Source organism: Ovis aries, chromosome 15 (genome assembly GCF_016772045.2).
Source record: "Ovis aries strain OAR_USU_Benz2616 breed Rambouillet chromosome 15, ARS-UI_Ramb_v3.0, whole genome shotgun sequence".
Taxonomy (NCBI): Eukaryota; Metazoa; Chordata; class Mammalia; order Artiodactyla; family Bovidae; genus Ovis; species Ovis aries.
In genome coordinates this window covers 52,151,700-52,167,952 of record NC_056068.1, presented here as the reverse complement: position 1 = coordinate 52,167,952, position 16,253 = coordinate 52,151,700, and the positions used below count along the sequence as shown (strand labels likewise).

The 16,253-nt window shown below is 53.2% G+C and overlaps 2 protein-coding genes and 1 long non-coding RNA gene across 10 annotated transcripts in view; 2 read left to right on the top strand and 1 right to left on the bottom strand.

Annotated features, from left to right (window-relative positions):
- C2CD3 (C2 domain containing 3 centriole elongation regulator) overlaps window positions 1-1,919 on the top strand; it is a 121,515-nt gene extending 119,596 nt beyond the window's left edge. For all 8 annotated transcript variants that reach the window (XM_060400014.1, XM_060400012.1, XM_060400008.1 and 5 more), the window contains one exon: window positions 1,145-1,919. In XM_060400014.1, the coding sequence (XP_060255997.1) occupies window positions 1,145-1,227 (83 nt within the window). In that variant the 3' untranslated portion in view covers window positions 1,228-1,919. The remainder of the gene's footprint in view (window positions 1-1,144) is intronic.
- The window catches only part of LOC121816635 (uncharacterized), a 64,296-nt gene that overhangs the window by 27,782 nt on the left and 20,261 nt on the right, over window positions 1-16,253 (bottom strand). Inside the window, exon 2 of the long non-coding RNA XR_006056281.2 lies at window positions 441-554. This is a non-coding gene — a long non-coding RNA (uncharacterized LOC121816635). The remainder of the gene's footprint in view (window positions 1-440; window positions 555-16,253) is intronic.
- On the top strand, window positions 5,179-15,621 carry UCP3 (uncoupling protein 3). Its single transcript, NM_001308581.1, is given in 7 exon segments — window positions 5,179-5,267; window positions 9,453-9,672; window positions 10,153-10,363; window positions 10,621-10,821; window positions 11,928-12,029; window positions 12,723-12,903; window positions 15,269-15,621. Coding segments are annotated over 6 exon segments (936 nt in total). The 5' UTR covers window positions 5,179-5,267; window positions 9,453-9,546; the 3' UTR covers window positions 15,384-15,621.

The window sequence follows — 16,253 nt, the reverse complement described above, 5'->3', positions numbered from 1 at the left end:
AACAAAGTGGGGAAATGAAGGAAAGAAGGGCCGCTCAGTATACTGATCCCAGAAGCAGCTGGAGCTGGGCCTCAGCTTCCCATCAGCAGAGCTACTAAGGAGCAGGGAAAGTCTCCACCTCTAGGATCTCCACCAAGCTGGTTCTAGGTGCCTAGGGAGTGGTAGTGTGCGTCCAGCATGTGGGGGCAGGGAGGAGATACCCATCCACGGGATAGACTGCATGCTGTGAGGTCAGCCAAGTTCACCTGCCTCTTCCTCTGCCAGGCCTCCACCTCCGCCCGAGGGCCTTACTCTCCACCACCAGCCTGGGGTGGCTTTCCTGTATCCTTCAAGCTCCTTCAGGGCAGGAACCCAGCACAGAAATAAAGGATTGGTTAAACAAATGGATGAAGCATAAAAGAATCCAAAGGACCACAATGCCATAAGCCAAAAGCACTCACCTTAAAGGAGGAATTAATGGGACTTCCCTGGTGGTCCAGCGGCTAAGACTGTGCTCCAGTGCAGGGGGCCCAGGTTCAATCCCTGGTCGGGGAACTAGACCCCACATGCTGCAACTAAAAAAAAAAAAAAAAAAGATCCTGCATGCTGCAGCAAAGAAAATTGAAGATCCCACATGCTGCAACTAAGACCCAGTTTAGCCAAATAAATAAATATTAGAGGTGAGGGGATTAGTGATAGCCATCAGCCCGAGACAGGGAAATGTTTGGTAGCAGGGCTGTGGGTATGTGCTTCACGTTACCTGGCAGGTCACACACAGGACACCCACATTTCAGAGGACAAATGACTTGCCTAGACTCGTGCAGCAAGAGAGAGACCACCCCTGTGCTGGAGGAGACCACCCCTCCTCCAGAGGCACAGGAGGAGTCTGAGCAGCAGTTCACATCTTAGCTCTGCTACTCTGTGAGGGTGTGTATATCCTGAGTTTATCTCACCTGAACTGTCGTTTGCTCATCCATCCATGAACCACATACCAGCCTGCAGGGTCGAGGTGAGGCTTACACACACTCAGGTGTGTAAGGTGCCTTGTGAATCCGCCAGCTCTATACCAGCATTAGCCGAAGGAGCGAAAGACGAGAGGAGTCAAAGTCATCTCTAGGCTGTGCCATGTGCGCAGTGCTAACCTTGCTGACCTCTTCCTCTCCAGGACAAGAGCAAGGCCACCAGAGGATCCCTGTCCCAAAGGCCTTGTCGCCCCAGACCCAGCTCGCTGCCGCCCACCCTGCCTGAGGAAGAAACTCGCAGGATTGCACGGATATTTTCTTCCCAATTCTCGCAGAAGGACTAATACAGCCCAAAAGACTGAGGGAAGGACGACCCGCCCACTCACCCTCAGCCTTGTCCAGCTTCCTTCAGGGCTGTGAGAGCCCTAAGACCACCACCAGCCTAGTCCCTGGACACCAGTCACCCCAGACTAGAGGAGCATCCCAAACCAGGGCCGTGTCCACCTGCCAGGACTTAAGCTTCCTGAGGCAAAGGCGGGACACAGTGGATTCCAATGCCCAAGTGGCCCACCATCTTTTGACGAGAGGACCCAAGCAGATATCCTTCAGCTGGGAAGCTCCTCCCGTGTCCTCCACAGAGCCTGCTGCTGACACAAGCCTACCCTCTCCCTGAATATGATGGGCCCTTTTGCCTTTAAGGGTTGGGGAAGGTGGGTGGAGAGTTTGGGCATCGGGCATAGCCAGGGAAATCCAAGGACCACTTCCAGTTTATTTGCTTGCGAATAAGGGTATTTTATAGATAAAATTATTTTTATGCTGTGTTGAATTAATCAGTAGGAAAGGAGGGGGAAATTACCTCCTTCGAACTTTTTATCTGATTGTCTGAAATTCTAACCATGCTTTTAACTTATTGTTTTTACCCAGCTCTGAAGGTCATTGTTCCTGCCTGTGTTTGAATAAAATGATACTGTATTTGTATTCTGTGCACAAGTGTTTACTGGGTTGGCCTCTGGAGTGTTAGGAATTTGTGCTCTAACAGCCACAGGGAAAGCTTGACAACCATACCGGCCCTTGGAGAAGCTCATCTGGAACCAGGGGGCTAGGGTCACCATGAGACTTCTGACTCCCCCAAAGATTAGGTTGGTCCAGATTGGAGTAACACCTAGTATTTCCTCTGCTGGTTCCTCAAGTCTGTCAGCCAAGTAAAGGGGTCGCATGCTACAGGCCTGCTTGAATCCCCCATCTCTCTGGGATGAGTACATGTTTCTGGCTTAGACTGTCAGACTCCACACATTTGAGCAGCTACCACAGACAGGCCCTGTGTGGAGAGGATTAGAAAAGGGCAGAGGGGAGGGGAGAGGAGGGAACATGAAGGGCCCCGCTTTCCACCCCAAGCACAGGTCATCTCAATCCTCAGAGCAGCTCTACAACCCACATACTGTGGTTCACATCTTATAATCTGAAGCTCAACAGAGTTACGTGACTTGCCTCTGTTCATGTACCTAGGAAGTAAGTCACCACATGAGACACCTCCAGACACATCAGAAGGCTTCTGTGCCCAGGGTACGGTCAGTTAAGTGTTGTGAATTCAGAGGGTTTGGGGAGGTTGTTGGGGGGGGGGGGCGGACCATGTGGACTGGAACAGTCAGAGAAGGCTTCCTGGAAGTCTGGGGGTTAGCCAGCAGGGCATCTGGGGCCACATGCTGTGGAGGGGAGAGCAGAGAGCGGCTGGTTCTGCTGCTTCCTGATAGGCGCCCTCAGGCCTGACTACGCCTCTGTCTGAGCCTCTGTCACCTCATCTGTAAAGCAAGATAACAAGCCCCATTTCAGTGGGTTGCTGCTAAGCTTAGATGATGACATTTGTGAAAGTGCTTCGCCTGCACTTGGCCCTTGGCGGAAGCTCAAGAAATGCCAGCCCCACCCACTCCTCCCCCACTGAGCAGAGCAAGTCAGTAGACAGGCGAATTCACCACTAACCATGAGACAGGCAGGACAGGCCCCAGAGGGGACCCAGAGGAAACAGGCTGCCTTCGTCGTCGGTCAAGTGCCATCAGACCAGCGGGTCCCCTTCATCTGTTCATCTGGGCCCCTAACCTTCAGGCTGCCAGCTCACCCCCTCCCCAGCGTCTCCCTCTCAGCTCACCAGCTGCCTGCCTGCCAGGAGATTTCAAGGCCCAGGTCTCCACCTGCCTTGAAGCTACACACAACCCACAGAGGGGCCATCAGAAGTCCAGGCCTGAGGGCTTTAGCCTCAGGTGACGAATATTTGTAAATCCTGCTCCAACTCCTGTAAATAACTTGATGGGTTCGAGTTAGGATAAGGACTCCTACCCAGGCGGAGGGCAGCCTCTAGTAACACAGAGGTACCCTGAGGGTCTGAACCCCCCTCTACTCCTACAGATACTCTACCAGCGTCTTCTCCCCAGAAGGTAGTTGTCTTTCCCAGCAACAGCTCAGAAGCACCCTGCCGAGCATGCAGCACAGGGTGAGGCCGGAAGGAGCATGCTTGTTCCCACCACAGCCAGTAGAACCAGCCGCTGTCTCCCCACTGCCCTCAGCACCCCCACCACAGAGCCCCACAAATGGGTGCTGCTGATCTCCCAGAGGCTGGTTGATTTCAACCCATAACAGCCAACTTTGGAACTTCTAGCACAGGCTGGATTCTGGGGAAACGGAGCCAAAGCAGACAGGGCTGGCCCTGCCCTCAGAGAGCACCCAGGCCCACGTGAGCTCAGCTGCCCACACTCTGGGTTTCTCCAGGGCCCACTGCCCCTATTTACCCCTCCACACCTCCTGGCTGCAATTCCCCCACCGCCTCCAGACTGCCATTCTCAGGTCTGCATTCCAGACTGCCAAAAACCTCCTTCCAGAGCCCTCCTCACCTCGGAGACCTGAGCAGCTCCCCTTATAGGACTAACCCAGCTGCCTGTTCTGTTGACATTAGAGCAGGGCCTGGCCCGAGGAGGAGGACCTTGGTATTTGATCTGGACCCATAACCACTTGTTCTGTGGCCACGGCTCTACACCCAAGTCTAGAAGTGGCCTCTGCCCCACCAAATTAACTCCCATCCCTCTCCACCTCTTCCTCTCTCCTCCTCTTCCCCTTCCCCTCCCTCTTGGTCACCAGGTTCCCAGGTTCAGACTTGCCCAACCTTTACCCTCAGTGCCTATCACTGGCTGCTGCAAGGGACCCTCCCCAGATCCCTTTAGCTCCAGTGGTGTCCATGCTGAAGCCTCCAAGTGTCATGTCACAGAGAGTAGTATTCACAGCAGATAGGTCCAAAGTACATTATCATTTACAGGCTGGAAGTCAGGCCCTGCCACATAACTGTATGACCTGGGCACGTCCCTGTCCCTCCCTATCAGTTCTCTCCTCTGTAAACTAAGCATTAAAATGCATGAATCCTCAGTCATAAAAAGGCATGAAGTGCTGACACATGATCCAACAAGGATGAACTTGGAAATCACTATGGTAAGTAAAAGAAGCCAGTCACAAAAGGTCACATATTGTGTGATTCTATTTGTATGAAATGTTCAGGAGAAGCAAATCTATAGAGACAAAGTAGATTAATGATTGCCTGGGTGGCTTTGGAGGGAAGGGAAAACAGAAATGACACTGTTGTGTACGGAGATGTATGGGGAGGGAGGTAACGAAAAGGTTCTAAAATTGTGATGACTGATGGTTGTGTAACTGTGAATATGCTAAAAACCACTGAACTGTACCAGTTAAACAGGTAAATTGCACGGGAATTATATCTTAATAAAGCTTTGGGAAAAAAGACTCCTAATCATACCTACCTCATAAGAGTTGTGAAAGAAATAATGTATGTAAAGTTTCTAGCACGTGGTAGGCACCAAGAAATGAGTTAGCATCCATTGTTACTATTAAGAGAAGGCCCAGGGAAGCCCTGACAAGACCATCGTGGCAGCCTTGGCCTTTGGACTCTCAAAAGTGACAAGTCCAACCCCCACCACCCCATATACACCCTCATCACCCAAAGGAGCTCTTCTCTCATCAACTGCAATGGGGTGTTTTAAAGAAGCCCAAGTCAAGGGAACTGAAGCAGGTCTGGAACTCTGACCTCCCCCCTCACATCCCTGCCCTGCACCAGCCGCCTCTGGTCAAGTGACCAGGCTGTCAAGTAGCTACTCCAGGGTAAGGTTTCAGGTCAGCCAGAGTGTATAAAGACAGGTGCCAAGCCAGAGGCTGCGGAGACACCAGCAAATGGCAAAGGGGCGATCAGATCCCTGCTGCCGCCTCCTGGGATGGAGCCCTGAGGAGCCTTAAAGAGGCCCCATGCTTCTGCCACCCTGGCTGCCCCTACAGGTAAGACCCCACCCTCCAGCCCATCTTCCTCCTCCATGTTCTCCCAAAGGCAGCTGGCAGCCAGAGCTGGTAGCACACAGCAGGTAGAGCCTGAGTCAAGAGGAGGGAAAGAGCCCTGATGAGGGCGCTGCTGGCGCCGGGACTCCACCCCCACTCCTGTCTCTCACCAGGGACTCGCTTCCCTTTTGCTCTGCTGGCGGCCTCTGCTGTGACTTTGCAAATCCCCAAAGAGAAGATGTGGTTTTCTCCTTAGTCTGGCCCAGAGTACCCGCAATTCCTCCAGAGCATAAAGCCCTTTCCGAACCAGGAGGCCCTCCTCCCTGACTCAGCAGGCGTGCAGGAGAGGCTTTGCCGGGAAGGTGGGGTCAAGGGCATCTCAGAACAGGAACTCTGATCCCTGCTCCAGAGCCACCACGGAAAACTTGTTTCTAATGCAGATTTCCAGGGCCCTGGCTCAGACCTGAATCTCCGGCTAAGGGCCAAGAATCTGTTCTGTAAATAAGCAGCTCCAGGTACCCTGAGCTTGCTCTGAAGTCTGAGACTGGGAGGTGGGCCTGGAGCAGGTGCCATACACTGGGCTCGAATCCCTCTCCATCCCTCTAGCCTTGTGACTAGCTGAAGCCCTCAAAGCCTCGGGGCCCTTGGACCCAGACAGTCCTAGTAACTATCTCGTAGCCTTGTAAAGGGGTTGAATTAGTCACTGCTTCTAAAGCCCTCAGCGCAGTGTCTGGTGCGAAAAGTGCTCAGCAGATGTTAACGGGGCACCACTACTCTGGGTGTGCAAGGCTGGAATGACTCATTCCTCATGCTCCAGCAGAGCAGAGAGAAACTTCTGCTCTACCCTTCACCTATGTCAGTGGGATAGGTCTGCTGGCCGCTGCTGCTGTTGCTGCTGCTAAGTCGCTTCAGTCGTGTCCGACTCTGTGCAACCCCATAGAAGGCAGCCCACTAGGCTCCCCTGTCAGTTGCCATTTCCTTCTCCAATGCATGAAAGTGAAAAGTGAAAGTGAAATCGTTCAGTCATGTCTGACTCTTTGCAACCCCAGGGACTGCAGCCTACCAGGCTGCTGGCCGCTAGGGCTTCCCAAGTACCCTTTCAGGAGGCTGGAATAAAGGAAGAGGTTGGGGAGCACCAGCCTCAGGACCCGTATCTCTGCCCACCCTGGTGGCCTCCCCCTGTCCCGCCCCCACGTGACCAGTGAAAGTCTAGAGCCCACCCCGCCTGAGTCCATGCCCATCCACTCCGCCCCCGTCGGGGGCTCAAGACAGCCTCTGGAACAAGTTCTGGCTTGCCTCCTGGCCGCTGCTCTTGACCAAGGCCAGGCTCCAACACCTCTGGTGCACCATCCCTTCAACCTCACTGGTCTCAGAGTCTCCACTGGCTCCCTCCCTGTCCAGCCCCAACACCTACACCAGCCTGACCTAAACACAGGTCTGATGGTGTCATCCCTCAACTTGAAAACACCAGCCAGTCCCCATTCTTGCTAGATTAAGTACAGCTAGAGCATTTGAGCCCCTCCATCAAAGAACACTGTGGGCATCTATCTCAGCTTCTTCCCCATTTCCCCACGTCGGCCCATGGGGTCCCTTGGTCAACTGGTCCTCCCTGGGCCCCTCTGGCCCTGGGCCATCTGGATACCAGGCTGCACCGAGAAGCAGCATAAATAGCTCCTGTCCTTGCTTTGGGGCCCCCATCTAGGGAAAAATCACGGCAGTTAATGAGCTAATTCTAGGGACTTCCCTGACTGTCCAGTGGTTAAGATTCCATGCTTCCACTGCAGGGGCCACAGGTTCGATCCCTGGTCAGGGAACTAAGATCCCACATGCTGTGCAGCCAAGGGAAAAAAAAGTGAGCCAATTCTAAAGAAGGTCTGGGACAGAGGCAGCCAAGGACAAAGGAGGTTCAGAAGGGAAGCCATATCTGATGGTTCAGCCCCCTGGCTGGGGACACAGGCTCCCCAGGGAGACAGACCCAGCCCAGAAGGCACAGTTCATGAAGCGCTCAAAGCCACCCAGTGGGGCCTGGCCCATCACAAACACTCCATACCAGGCGCCAAGGGCAAGGAACACAGCTCTAGGGGCCCCACCTCTGCACCTCAGTTCCTAACTCTTGAGAGTGGAGTGAAAATACCTAACTTGGCAGAGTTCTTCTATTAGAGCCTGGGTGGCCACCAAACATTTTGGAAAAGGGACACTCGTACAACCAATAAGAGACACTAGAGAACACAGCGCCCCGGGGTCTCTCCTGCCCTGGGAGTCAGGCTCTCAGATTTCTGAAGCTGAGGATCTCGGCAGCCCTGCTCCTGTCAGAGGAGGAGCTGGACAGGGGAAAGGCCGGGGCCTGAGGGAAGAGAGGCTGAGGGATGTGGACACTGGGAGCTGCTCCTGCACTCCCTCAGACACATGCATTCCAACCCCAAAAGAGGAGCCAGAGCCTCCCCACCAGGGACCAAGCCTCCTGGCAGTTGCTGGGCTTCTGTCGGGTGAATGGGAAGGAGGACGGTATTCCCTCGGCTGGCCCGCCATGCTGTCCCCTCAACCAGACTCAGCTCCGCATCGGCCCTCAGGGAGCAACGCAGAAAGGCAGGCAGATAGGCTGTGGGACGAGCACTGCTGGGGGAGCCCAAGCCCTGACTGTGACAGGCGCCGGTCTCGGCCTCCCCGGGCGCTTTGTCTTCCTCTGCCAGCCTGGACAGCCGTGCCCACCAGACCTCCTCACCAAGCTGCTGTTGCACATGCTTAGCACTTAAGTCCCCAGAGAGGGGGGTTGCATGTAATTCAAAGGGCTTTGAATATCCACAACAAAAAGGCAAGATGGTGGACATCCATTCTACCACATCCATTGGGGCCGCTGTGTGGAATGAACAGCGAAAGGGGTCTTATTGCCACCACAAGACCCTGGCTGCAGTTCTGTGAATTTGAGGAAGTCTCTCTCCATCTTAAGCCTCTCTTTTCCCATCTGTAAAATAGATTTAAATGCCATCCTGCCCTCTTTCCAGCACTGTTTCAAGCCTAGCAGAGCAGAGCAACCCACGCTCTGACACTGGTGACTCTGAGCAGGCCAACATCTCTGAGCCCCCACTGAATCAGCCCAAAGTGGGGAGAGGAGAGAAGCTACCCCACAGCCAAGCTGTGAGAATTCAGTGAGACGGTGTGTAGAGGTCCGCCCCCAGAGCCCCATGCCCCAGCCATTCCCTCCTCCTCGTCTAAACCTGCCCTGGACTGCCTCACAGAGCAACCTGGAGCCCCCTCCCACTTCTCCAGCTGCTGCAGTCTTGCCCACCTTCCCAGGCTCTCCTCCCACCCCTACCATGTTGATTTGGGATGGCAGGACCTTAAGTGATAAGGCTGGGTAAGCTCTCCATATACCAGCATATTAAACAAATAGAAACATCACTTTGCTTACAAAGGTCCATATAGTCAAAGCTATAGTTGTTCCAGTAGCCATGTACAGATGTGTGAGTTGAACTATAAAGAAGGCTGAGCTCCGAAGAACTGATGTTTTTGAACTGTGGTGCTGGAGACAACTCTTCAGAGTCCCTAGGACAACAAGGAGATCGAACCAGTCCATCCTAAAGGAAATCAACCCTGAATATTCATTGGAAGGACTGATGCTGAAGCTGAAACTCCAATACTTTCACCACCCGATGTGAAGAGCTGACTCATTGGAAAAGACCCTGATGCTGGGAAAGATTGAAGGCAGGAGAAGGGGACGACAGAGGATGAGATGTTAGGATGGCATCACCGACTTGACGGACATGAGTTTGAACAAATTCTGGGAGATAGTGAAGAACAGAGAAGCCTGGCGTGCTGCAGTCCATGGGGTCACAAAGAGCGGGACATGACTGATCAACCACACAACAACCATACCCCAGGGAGCAGGCCTTCCCCAGGAAGCAGCTTGAGGCTGGGGAAGGCGAAGAGGGTTGTGGTGTGGAGTCTGTCTCTGCCTGAGCCTTTATGCAATAAGGACCACTTCCAACGGGGAAGGGAAAGGGCAGGGTGAGGATGGCAAGAGATTAGGGAGGAAAGCGGCCTGTTCTTATAAGTCAAATCCACACAGCTAAGACAGCCCTGCTCAGGCTTTTCACTTAGAAACCCACTCCTGGTGCCGAGGGGAATCTGGGGATGGGCCTGGAGGGCACACGTCCCATCCCCTCCCCTGGCCTGTCCCGTCCCCTGCAGCCTTCTCCATGCACTGAAGCCCAAGGCTGGGCTGCAGCCTCTCTCCTTGGACCTCCACTGGGCCCTGGAGGGACCGGGCAGAGCCTCTGGGACCATGGTTGGACTGCAACCTTCAGAGAGGCCCCCCACAACGGCTGTGAAGTTCCTGGGGGCGGGCACAGCGGCCTGCTTTGCTGACCTCCTCACCTTTCCACTGGACACAGCCAAGGTCCGCCTGCAGGTAGGTGCCCTTTGGCCAAGGGTCATTGTTCCCAACAATGGAGGGGCTGAGTTCTCCACCAGGGCACCTACGGCGTCTGCCCACCTGCCCTTCCTCACAAAGAACCCTGAGCAGGTCACTCACTATCTACGACCCTACCTCACCATCCTCGCATCACCATCACCCAAGATCTTAATTTCTTGGCAGGACATGCCAGGGTCCTTATATGGCCTTGCCCTACTTTGTAAGCCATAAAGTGAGAAGTAAGGAATTACCGTGTGAGCGTGGGCAAGTCACAGACGACTTGTAATGAGAAAAATCATCACCCTCTGTTTTACCACACTATGTACAACAGTTTGTGAGCTGGCAACTGCTACACAGAACTGTCATTTTTACTGAGACGTGACACTGTGACCAGGCTTGTTCCGAGGTCCAGCCCCAGGCAGGGCCCCCTGCACACAGCCCCACCCAAGTCCTCATACTCTGTGGGGTGTCCCTCAGATCCAGGGGGAGAACCAGGTGGCCCAGGTGTCCCGGAGTGCCCAGTACCGCGGGGTGCTGGGCACCATCCTGACCATGGTGCGCACTGAGGGCCCCTGCAGCCTCTACAGCGGGCTGATCGCCGGCCTGCAGCGCCAGATGAGCTTCGCCTCCATCCGCATCGGCCTCTACGACTCCGTCAAGCAGTTCTACACCCCCAAGGGATCGGACCGTGAGTGCTGAGGGGTGGGTCAAAGCAGGATCTAGGCTGTGGGTCAGGAGATCAGGGCAGTGCAGACTCAGAGGCAGAGCTGAGGCTTGGGAAGCTGGTAACAGGGGCTCGTGAGGAGACTGAGCCTCTGTCGTGGATCCAGAACCCTGGCCTGGGAGAGGTGGGCTTGGGGCAGGGGCAGCCCCCAGAGACCAGCATCAGGCCCGCAGAGGTGCGGGGTAGTACAACGCTGGCCCGCTTGCTCTCCTCCTCTCCAGACTCCAGCATCGTTACCCGGATTTTGGCGGGGTGCACCACGGGGGCCATGGCAGTGACCTGTGCCCAGCCCACGGACGTGGTGAAGATCCGCTTTCAGGCCAGCATGCACACTGGGCCGGGGAGCAACAGGAAGTACAGTGGGACAATGGATGCCTACAGGACCATCGCCAGGGAGGAAGGGGTTCGGGGCCTGTGGAAAGGTAGGTCTGGACTCCAGACTTGGGGGGCTTGGGCAGTGTCTTCTCCACCCTAGGGCTGGGACAGGGAACTGAGCAAGCAGGGAGCTCCCATCACGACTATTCCAGCAGTTCTAAAGGAATATCCTAACATATCCCAGTGTGCCAGCTGACCAGCCATACTGCCCCAAATTCAGTTCAGTTTACCAACCCTTCACCACGGGCAGGGCTGTGAGGGAGATAGAAATGAACAGAGGATACCCTCAGGGCTCACAGTCACAGAGGAGGGGGCCATGTCAAGGAGCAGCCATTCCACAGGGCAGGATGTGCTGAGTTCACACAGAGGTGCAGGCCACGAGGGCTTAGGGGGTTGGGGGGCAGAGGCAATGTGAAAGTTGGGCCTCAAAGTTCCAGTGAGCTCCCGGTGTGTTTAAAGGGAAGGAAGGGCCTCCCCTATGAGGGGTGACTGCTGTGCATGGAGAAGAAACAGTGGCCACTGAGGGAAGCAGTCATGAGGAGGGGGCTTCCTTGGGAACAAAACTTTCAGGTTCCCTGTGTGTTTAAGTGGTGACCACCTTGACAAATAACGTTGTCTCTCCCACATGCGGCCAGGGCTCACACGAATCTTGCAGAAGAAAACAATGACCCAGTGACGGTTAAAGGCAGGACGCCTGAGTCACAGCCTTGCTTGCTGCGTGCCTTCCTGGAGCCCAGCCCTCATCTGTGAAACCAGCAGGCAGTCTTGACCCTCTCCAAGGGCCCTGCCATGGCTGCAACCTGTCACTGTTTCAAAAGCCTACCATTCCTCTCCCAAGAAAGGCTTCCTTTTCTGGGTCTAGCCAGGTCTCAGGGAGGCATGTTTTAATTTTGATGGGTATTGCAGTTTATCCTCTGAAATGTGGCCCAAACACACACAAGAGGGTCTCTCTGCTTTTTGTCTCTAAAATGGAAGTGGGTAATCTGAGAGCTTTTAACATCGGAAAGGAGAGTATGGTATCTGCCCGTCTAGGGTGGGCTCCTCTAGACCGCTGGAACGAGGCACCATATCCCCACACTGCGCCTGTGGCCTTGCAGCCAGGGGGTCCGCTTCTTCTATTTCACACTTATCAGCCCCACCCCCTTCCTGACAGGAGTTCTGCCCAACATCACGAGGAATGCCATTGTCAACTGTGGTGAGATGGTGACCTATGACATCATCAAGGAAAAGCTGCTAGACTACCACCTGCTCACCGGTGAGGCCCTGGGCTCCAGGCAGATAGCCCTCCCAGTCTGGAGGGGACTGGGACTCCACAGAGTGGGTACCACCCACAGGCAACCGGGCTTTAGAAGGAGTGGAGGGAGGCACGGTGCCCAGCATTGTTAGGATGAGTAAGGAAGAACCCTAGATGGGAGGCCAGAACCTGGGCTCCAGCCCAGCACCATTTCTCCCTGTGCACCTTCAAGCAAGGGCCACCTTCTCTGACCAGTTTCCTCTAATGAGGTGATTGGGCCGGATTAGCTTCCAACTCTGGGACAGCCCAGCTTTGTGAGTCCTTATCAAGAGCCCCACCTTGGCACTGCAAGAGATTTGGAAAACACTATCCTCATACTTGGGCTTCCCTGGTGACTCAGACGGTAAAGAATCTGCCTGCAATGCAGGAGATACAGGTTCTATCCCTGGGTCAGGAAGATCCCCTGGAAGAGGAAATGGAACCCACTCCAGTATTCTTGCCTAGGGAAGTCCCATGGGCAGAGGAGGCTGGTGGGCTAATGTCCAGGGGCTCGCAGAGAGTCAGATATGCCTGAGCACAGGAACTAGACTATACCAACCTCATGCTCAAGGAGCTCAGCTTCATCAGGGACAAACGACGAACACACGTGAAACAGAAAACAAGGGCCCTCTTCATCTCACAGCCCAATATCTGCTCTTCCCCACCCTGCGACAGACAACTTCCCCTGCCACTTTGTCTCTGCCTTTGGAGCTGGCTTCTGTGCCACCCTGGTGGCCTCCCCAGTGGACGTGGTGAAGACGCGGTATATGAACTCGCCCCCAGGCCAGTACCACAGCCCCTTCGACTGTATGCTGAAGATGGTGACCCAGGAGGGCCCCACAGCCTTCTACAAGGGGTGAGCTCCCCTCCTGCCACCAGCACCCCTTCCTAGAGAACCAGGCCTCCCTCCCCGTCTCCCTTCCTCCCCTCCACGTACAGTGTGTCTGCCATGGGATCACCTGGAAACGCAGTGTTGAACAGCACAGATGTAAATGCCACAAAGGAAAATCACAATATAAAGACCTAAGGAAATGTTTCTTTGAAAAGAGGGGACCAAATCTGAATTGAAGATCAGGGAGCCCTATCTGAGGAAAAAAAAAAAAGGAGTCTAGGCATAGATCCAAGTGCATCCCCAAACACACAGGAAGGGGAGGAGGAGGGAAAGGTGCTTGGTAATCCTGAGGCTTTTCCCTGACCCACCGCCATCACTACGGATCACCACTGCCGACAGCCCATGTGCTTCACATGTTCCTGGCATTTACCATTCCCTCTGCATGGAAGCCATTCCTGCGCCGTCCACGTGCTCTACACCTTAACTGTCCTTCAAGACTAGTTCAAACACCACCTTCTCCCTAACACTCGCAGATACAAATTCTCCCCCTCTGTGAACTTCAGCAATACTTCCCTGATACCATTTTTATGGTACCCACCACTTCCTACTTTGTAGGATAGTATTTGTAAGTTTAAATGATCCCGCATGCTAGAGTGCAAGCTCCTTGCAGCTAAGGACTGTGGCTTATACAGCTGACCCTTGAACAAATGCCAGGGTTACAGACACGCACCCCATGCAGTTGAAAATATCAATACATGTACAACTTATAGTCGGCCCTCCATACATGTGGTTCCTTTGATGCCATGGTTTCTGCACATCCCTCGTCCCACACCCACAGATTCAACCAATCTCAGATCATCAGTATTTAATATTAAAGAAACTCTATAAGTGGACCCACACAGTTCAAACCTGTGTTGTTCAAGGGTCAACTGTATACATCTTCCACTTCCCAGAGTCCCCAGCACAAAATCAGCTCTCTGTAATAAAGTTATGAACAGTCACCGTGACCACCAAGTCACTGAGCATGAGGACTTGGGTTAACGCTTCATATATATTATCTCCACACTCCCCCTGAACTGAGCCAGTTCTCCACATTTACTGAGGAGGAGAATGAAACTCAGAAAGGTCATGGAACTTGTTCCAGCTCACAAAGTTTAAATGGAAGAGCCACGGCTCAAACCCTGACCTTTAGATACCACCCACTCCATCCCACACTGAGCTCTTTGCTTGGTCCTCGTACCTCCACCACTGAGGATGGTTTTCTGGCACCCATCGTTGGATTAGGCCCAACAAGCACACATATCCTCGACCCCGGGATGATGTCACGAAACTGAGTTTCAGCTGACAGTTCTTTTCCCGTAAGTGCCGCCATCAGAAGGCTCTTCATCCCACTTGTCTCAGTTTGTACTTTCACCTGGGAAACATTCCCTGAGCACTTCAAGGGTGCTGGGCCCCGTGCTGTGCTTCTTTTGAAGAGCAGCTAACAAGCAGGGAACATTTATTGAGGATTTACTAATACTGAACCCTGTCCATTATCACTGAATCCTCTCGACAATGTCCTCCAGTTACAGGTAAGTAAACTGAGGCTGAGAAAGATTAAGAAGCTGGTCAAGCTGGGATTTGAACTCAGGACTATCCCCAGAGTTCACATTTGCTGTCCCCGTGCCATCTTCCCTGTGAGAGGCCCAGGCTGAGGGTTCAGGAGAGGCCCTGGTGTGAGATTCTGGTGCCCAAGCCAAGTCCCACAGAGACAAGAACAACCAGCCCAGCAAGGAGAAGAGCAAGCAGAAGGACCAACGTGGGCAAAGGTGTGGGAGGAAGGGTCTGACAGGAGCTGAGAGAACCAGGAGGGGATTAGCGGAGAGACAGGCTGAAGAGGAGAGCAGGAGCCAGGCTCCTCCCGGAGTCGGTGAACCATAGCTGAGGTGAGGTGGCCACAGGACGGGCTGGCTCTTGGGAGATTAGCTAAATTTGGCATCAAGTTGTTTTTGCCTTGCGATGCCTCCAGCTGGGGGCAGGGGCCTCCTCAGGGATGGCTGCTCAGGTTGTAAACGAGCCCAGAAACACTCAGCGGTGGAGCGGAGTCAGGGGTTTCAACTGAGCTATCTCACGTGGGTCTCTAAAGAGAAACTGGCAGCAATCATAGCTACCTGATAAAACGGTGAGAATTAACTGCCTAACACAGTAACTCTGCTCAAAGTGCTAGGTTTCTTTCCTTGCCTGACTCCGACTTCTGCCTAAATTCCTTCAGTAGGAAGGAAATGACAGAACAATCTCAGAAGTGCTCCTGACTAATGGAAGTTCAGCAGCAGCACCGAGTGGGGAGGGCACACAGATCTATGCGGGACTCCAGTCCACCCACCTGACCAATGGTTGTCTCTCTCATCAGATTTACACCCTCTTTTCTGCGTTTGGGATCCTGGAATGTGGTGATGTTCGTCACCTACGAGCAGATGAAACGGGCCTTGATGAAAGTCCAGATGCTACGAGACTCTCCATTTTGACTAAGACAAGGCTACTTAGTATTTAACTAGGACAAAACCAGTTCAGGTTGGAATAAAGCAGTGGGTCCACGCCACAGGGACACAGACCCATACATGTTTGTTTACAGAACTGTTTACTTGATGCTGACTCAAGAGACAGAAGAATAGGAAGGATTGTGGTCTTCAGTGCTTTGTCTTAAGAACACCTTTGTTTTGCACTGACAAGGTGGAAAATAAATTATATTAATTTGTGAAATCCATCAGGTTGGATGCCTAACATTTAGGCAAGGAAAAATAAACCAAAACAGATCTATTTGGGTAAAACAGAAGTTTGCATACTTATATCCCCTGGAAGATCTGATTAGATGATGAATTATAAACAGGAATGACTGCAAGCATGGAACAAGAGTGTCCCGCACTTCCCTTGGAAATCAGCTAAGGAATCTAGTGAGACACCACCAAAGCAACACAAAGACTTTTGACTGCAGCCTTCGGTTAGCCACAGATGATCAGCTGTATTTGTTATGTGCCTGCATGTAGAATCCACTGGGATTGTGGGAAATGTGAGAGAGGAAAAAAAGAGAAAACCTAGAAACTGTGTCAAAGGAGCACGGCTGGGCCAGTGTGAGGCTGAGACCCGTAAATGTTCGCTGACAACACTGGAGAACCAAAAGGGCAGCCTCAGTTTCCTTTCCTGTAAAATGGGAATAATAATCCTTTTCCTCCTATCTCACTTGGGGTGTTTATGAGGATCAAGTGAGAAGCTGGGCAGAAAAGCACATTATGAAAGCAAAAGCTCTGGACAAGTGTGCATAAAAGGACAATGCCTTGGAAAAGATTTTGTCGATTAGTGAGGAAGTGCCAGGGAAGAAGTTTTTGAAAGACACAGTT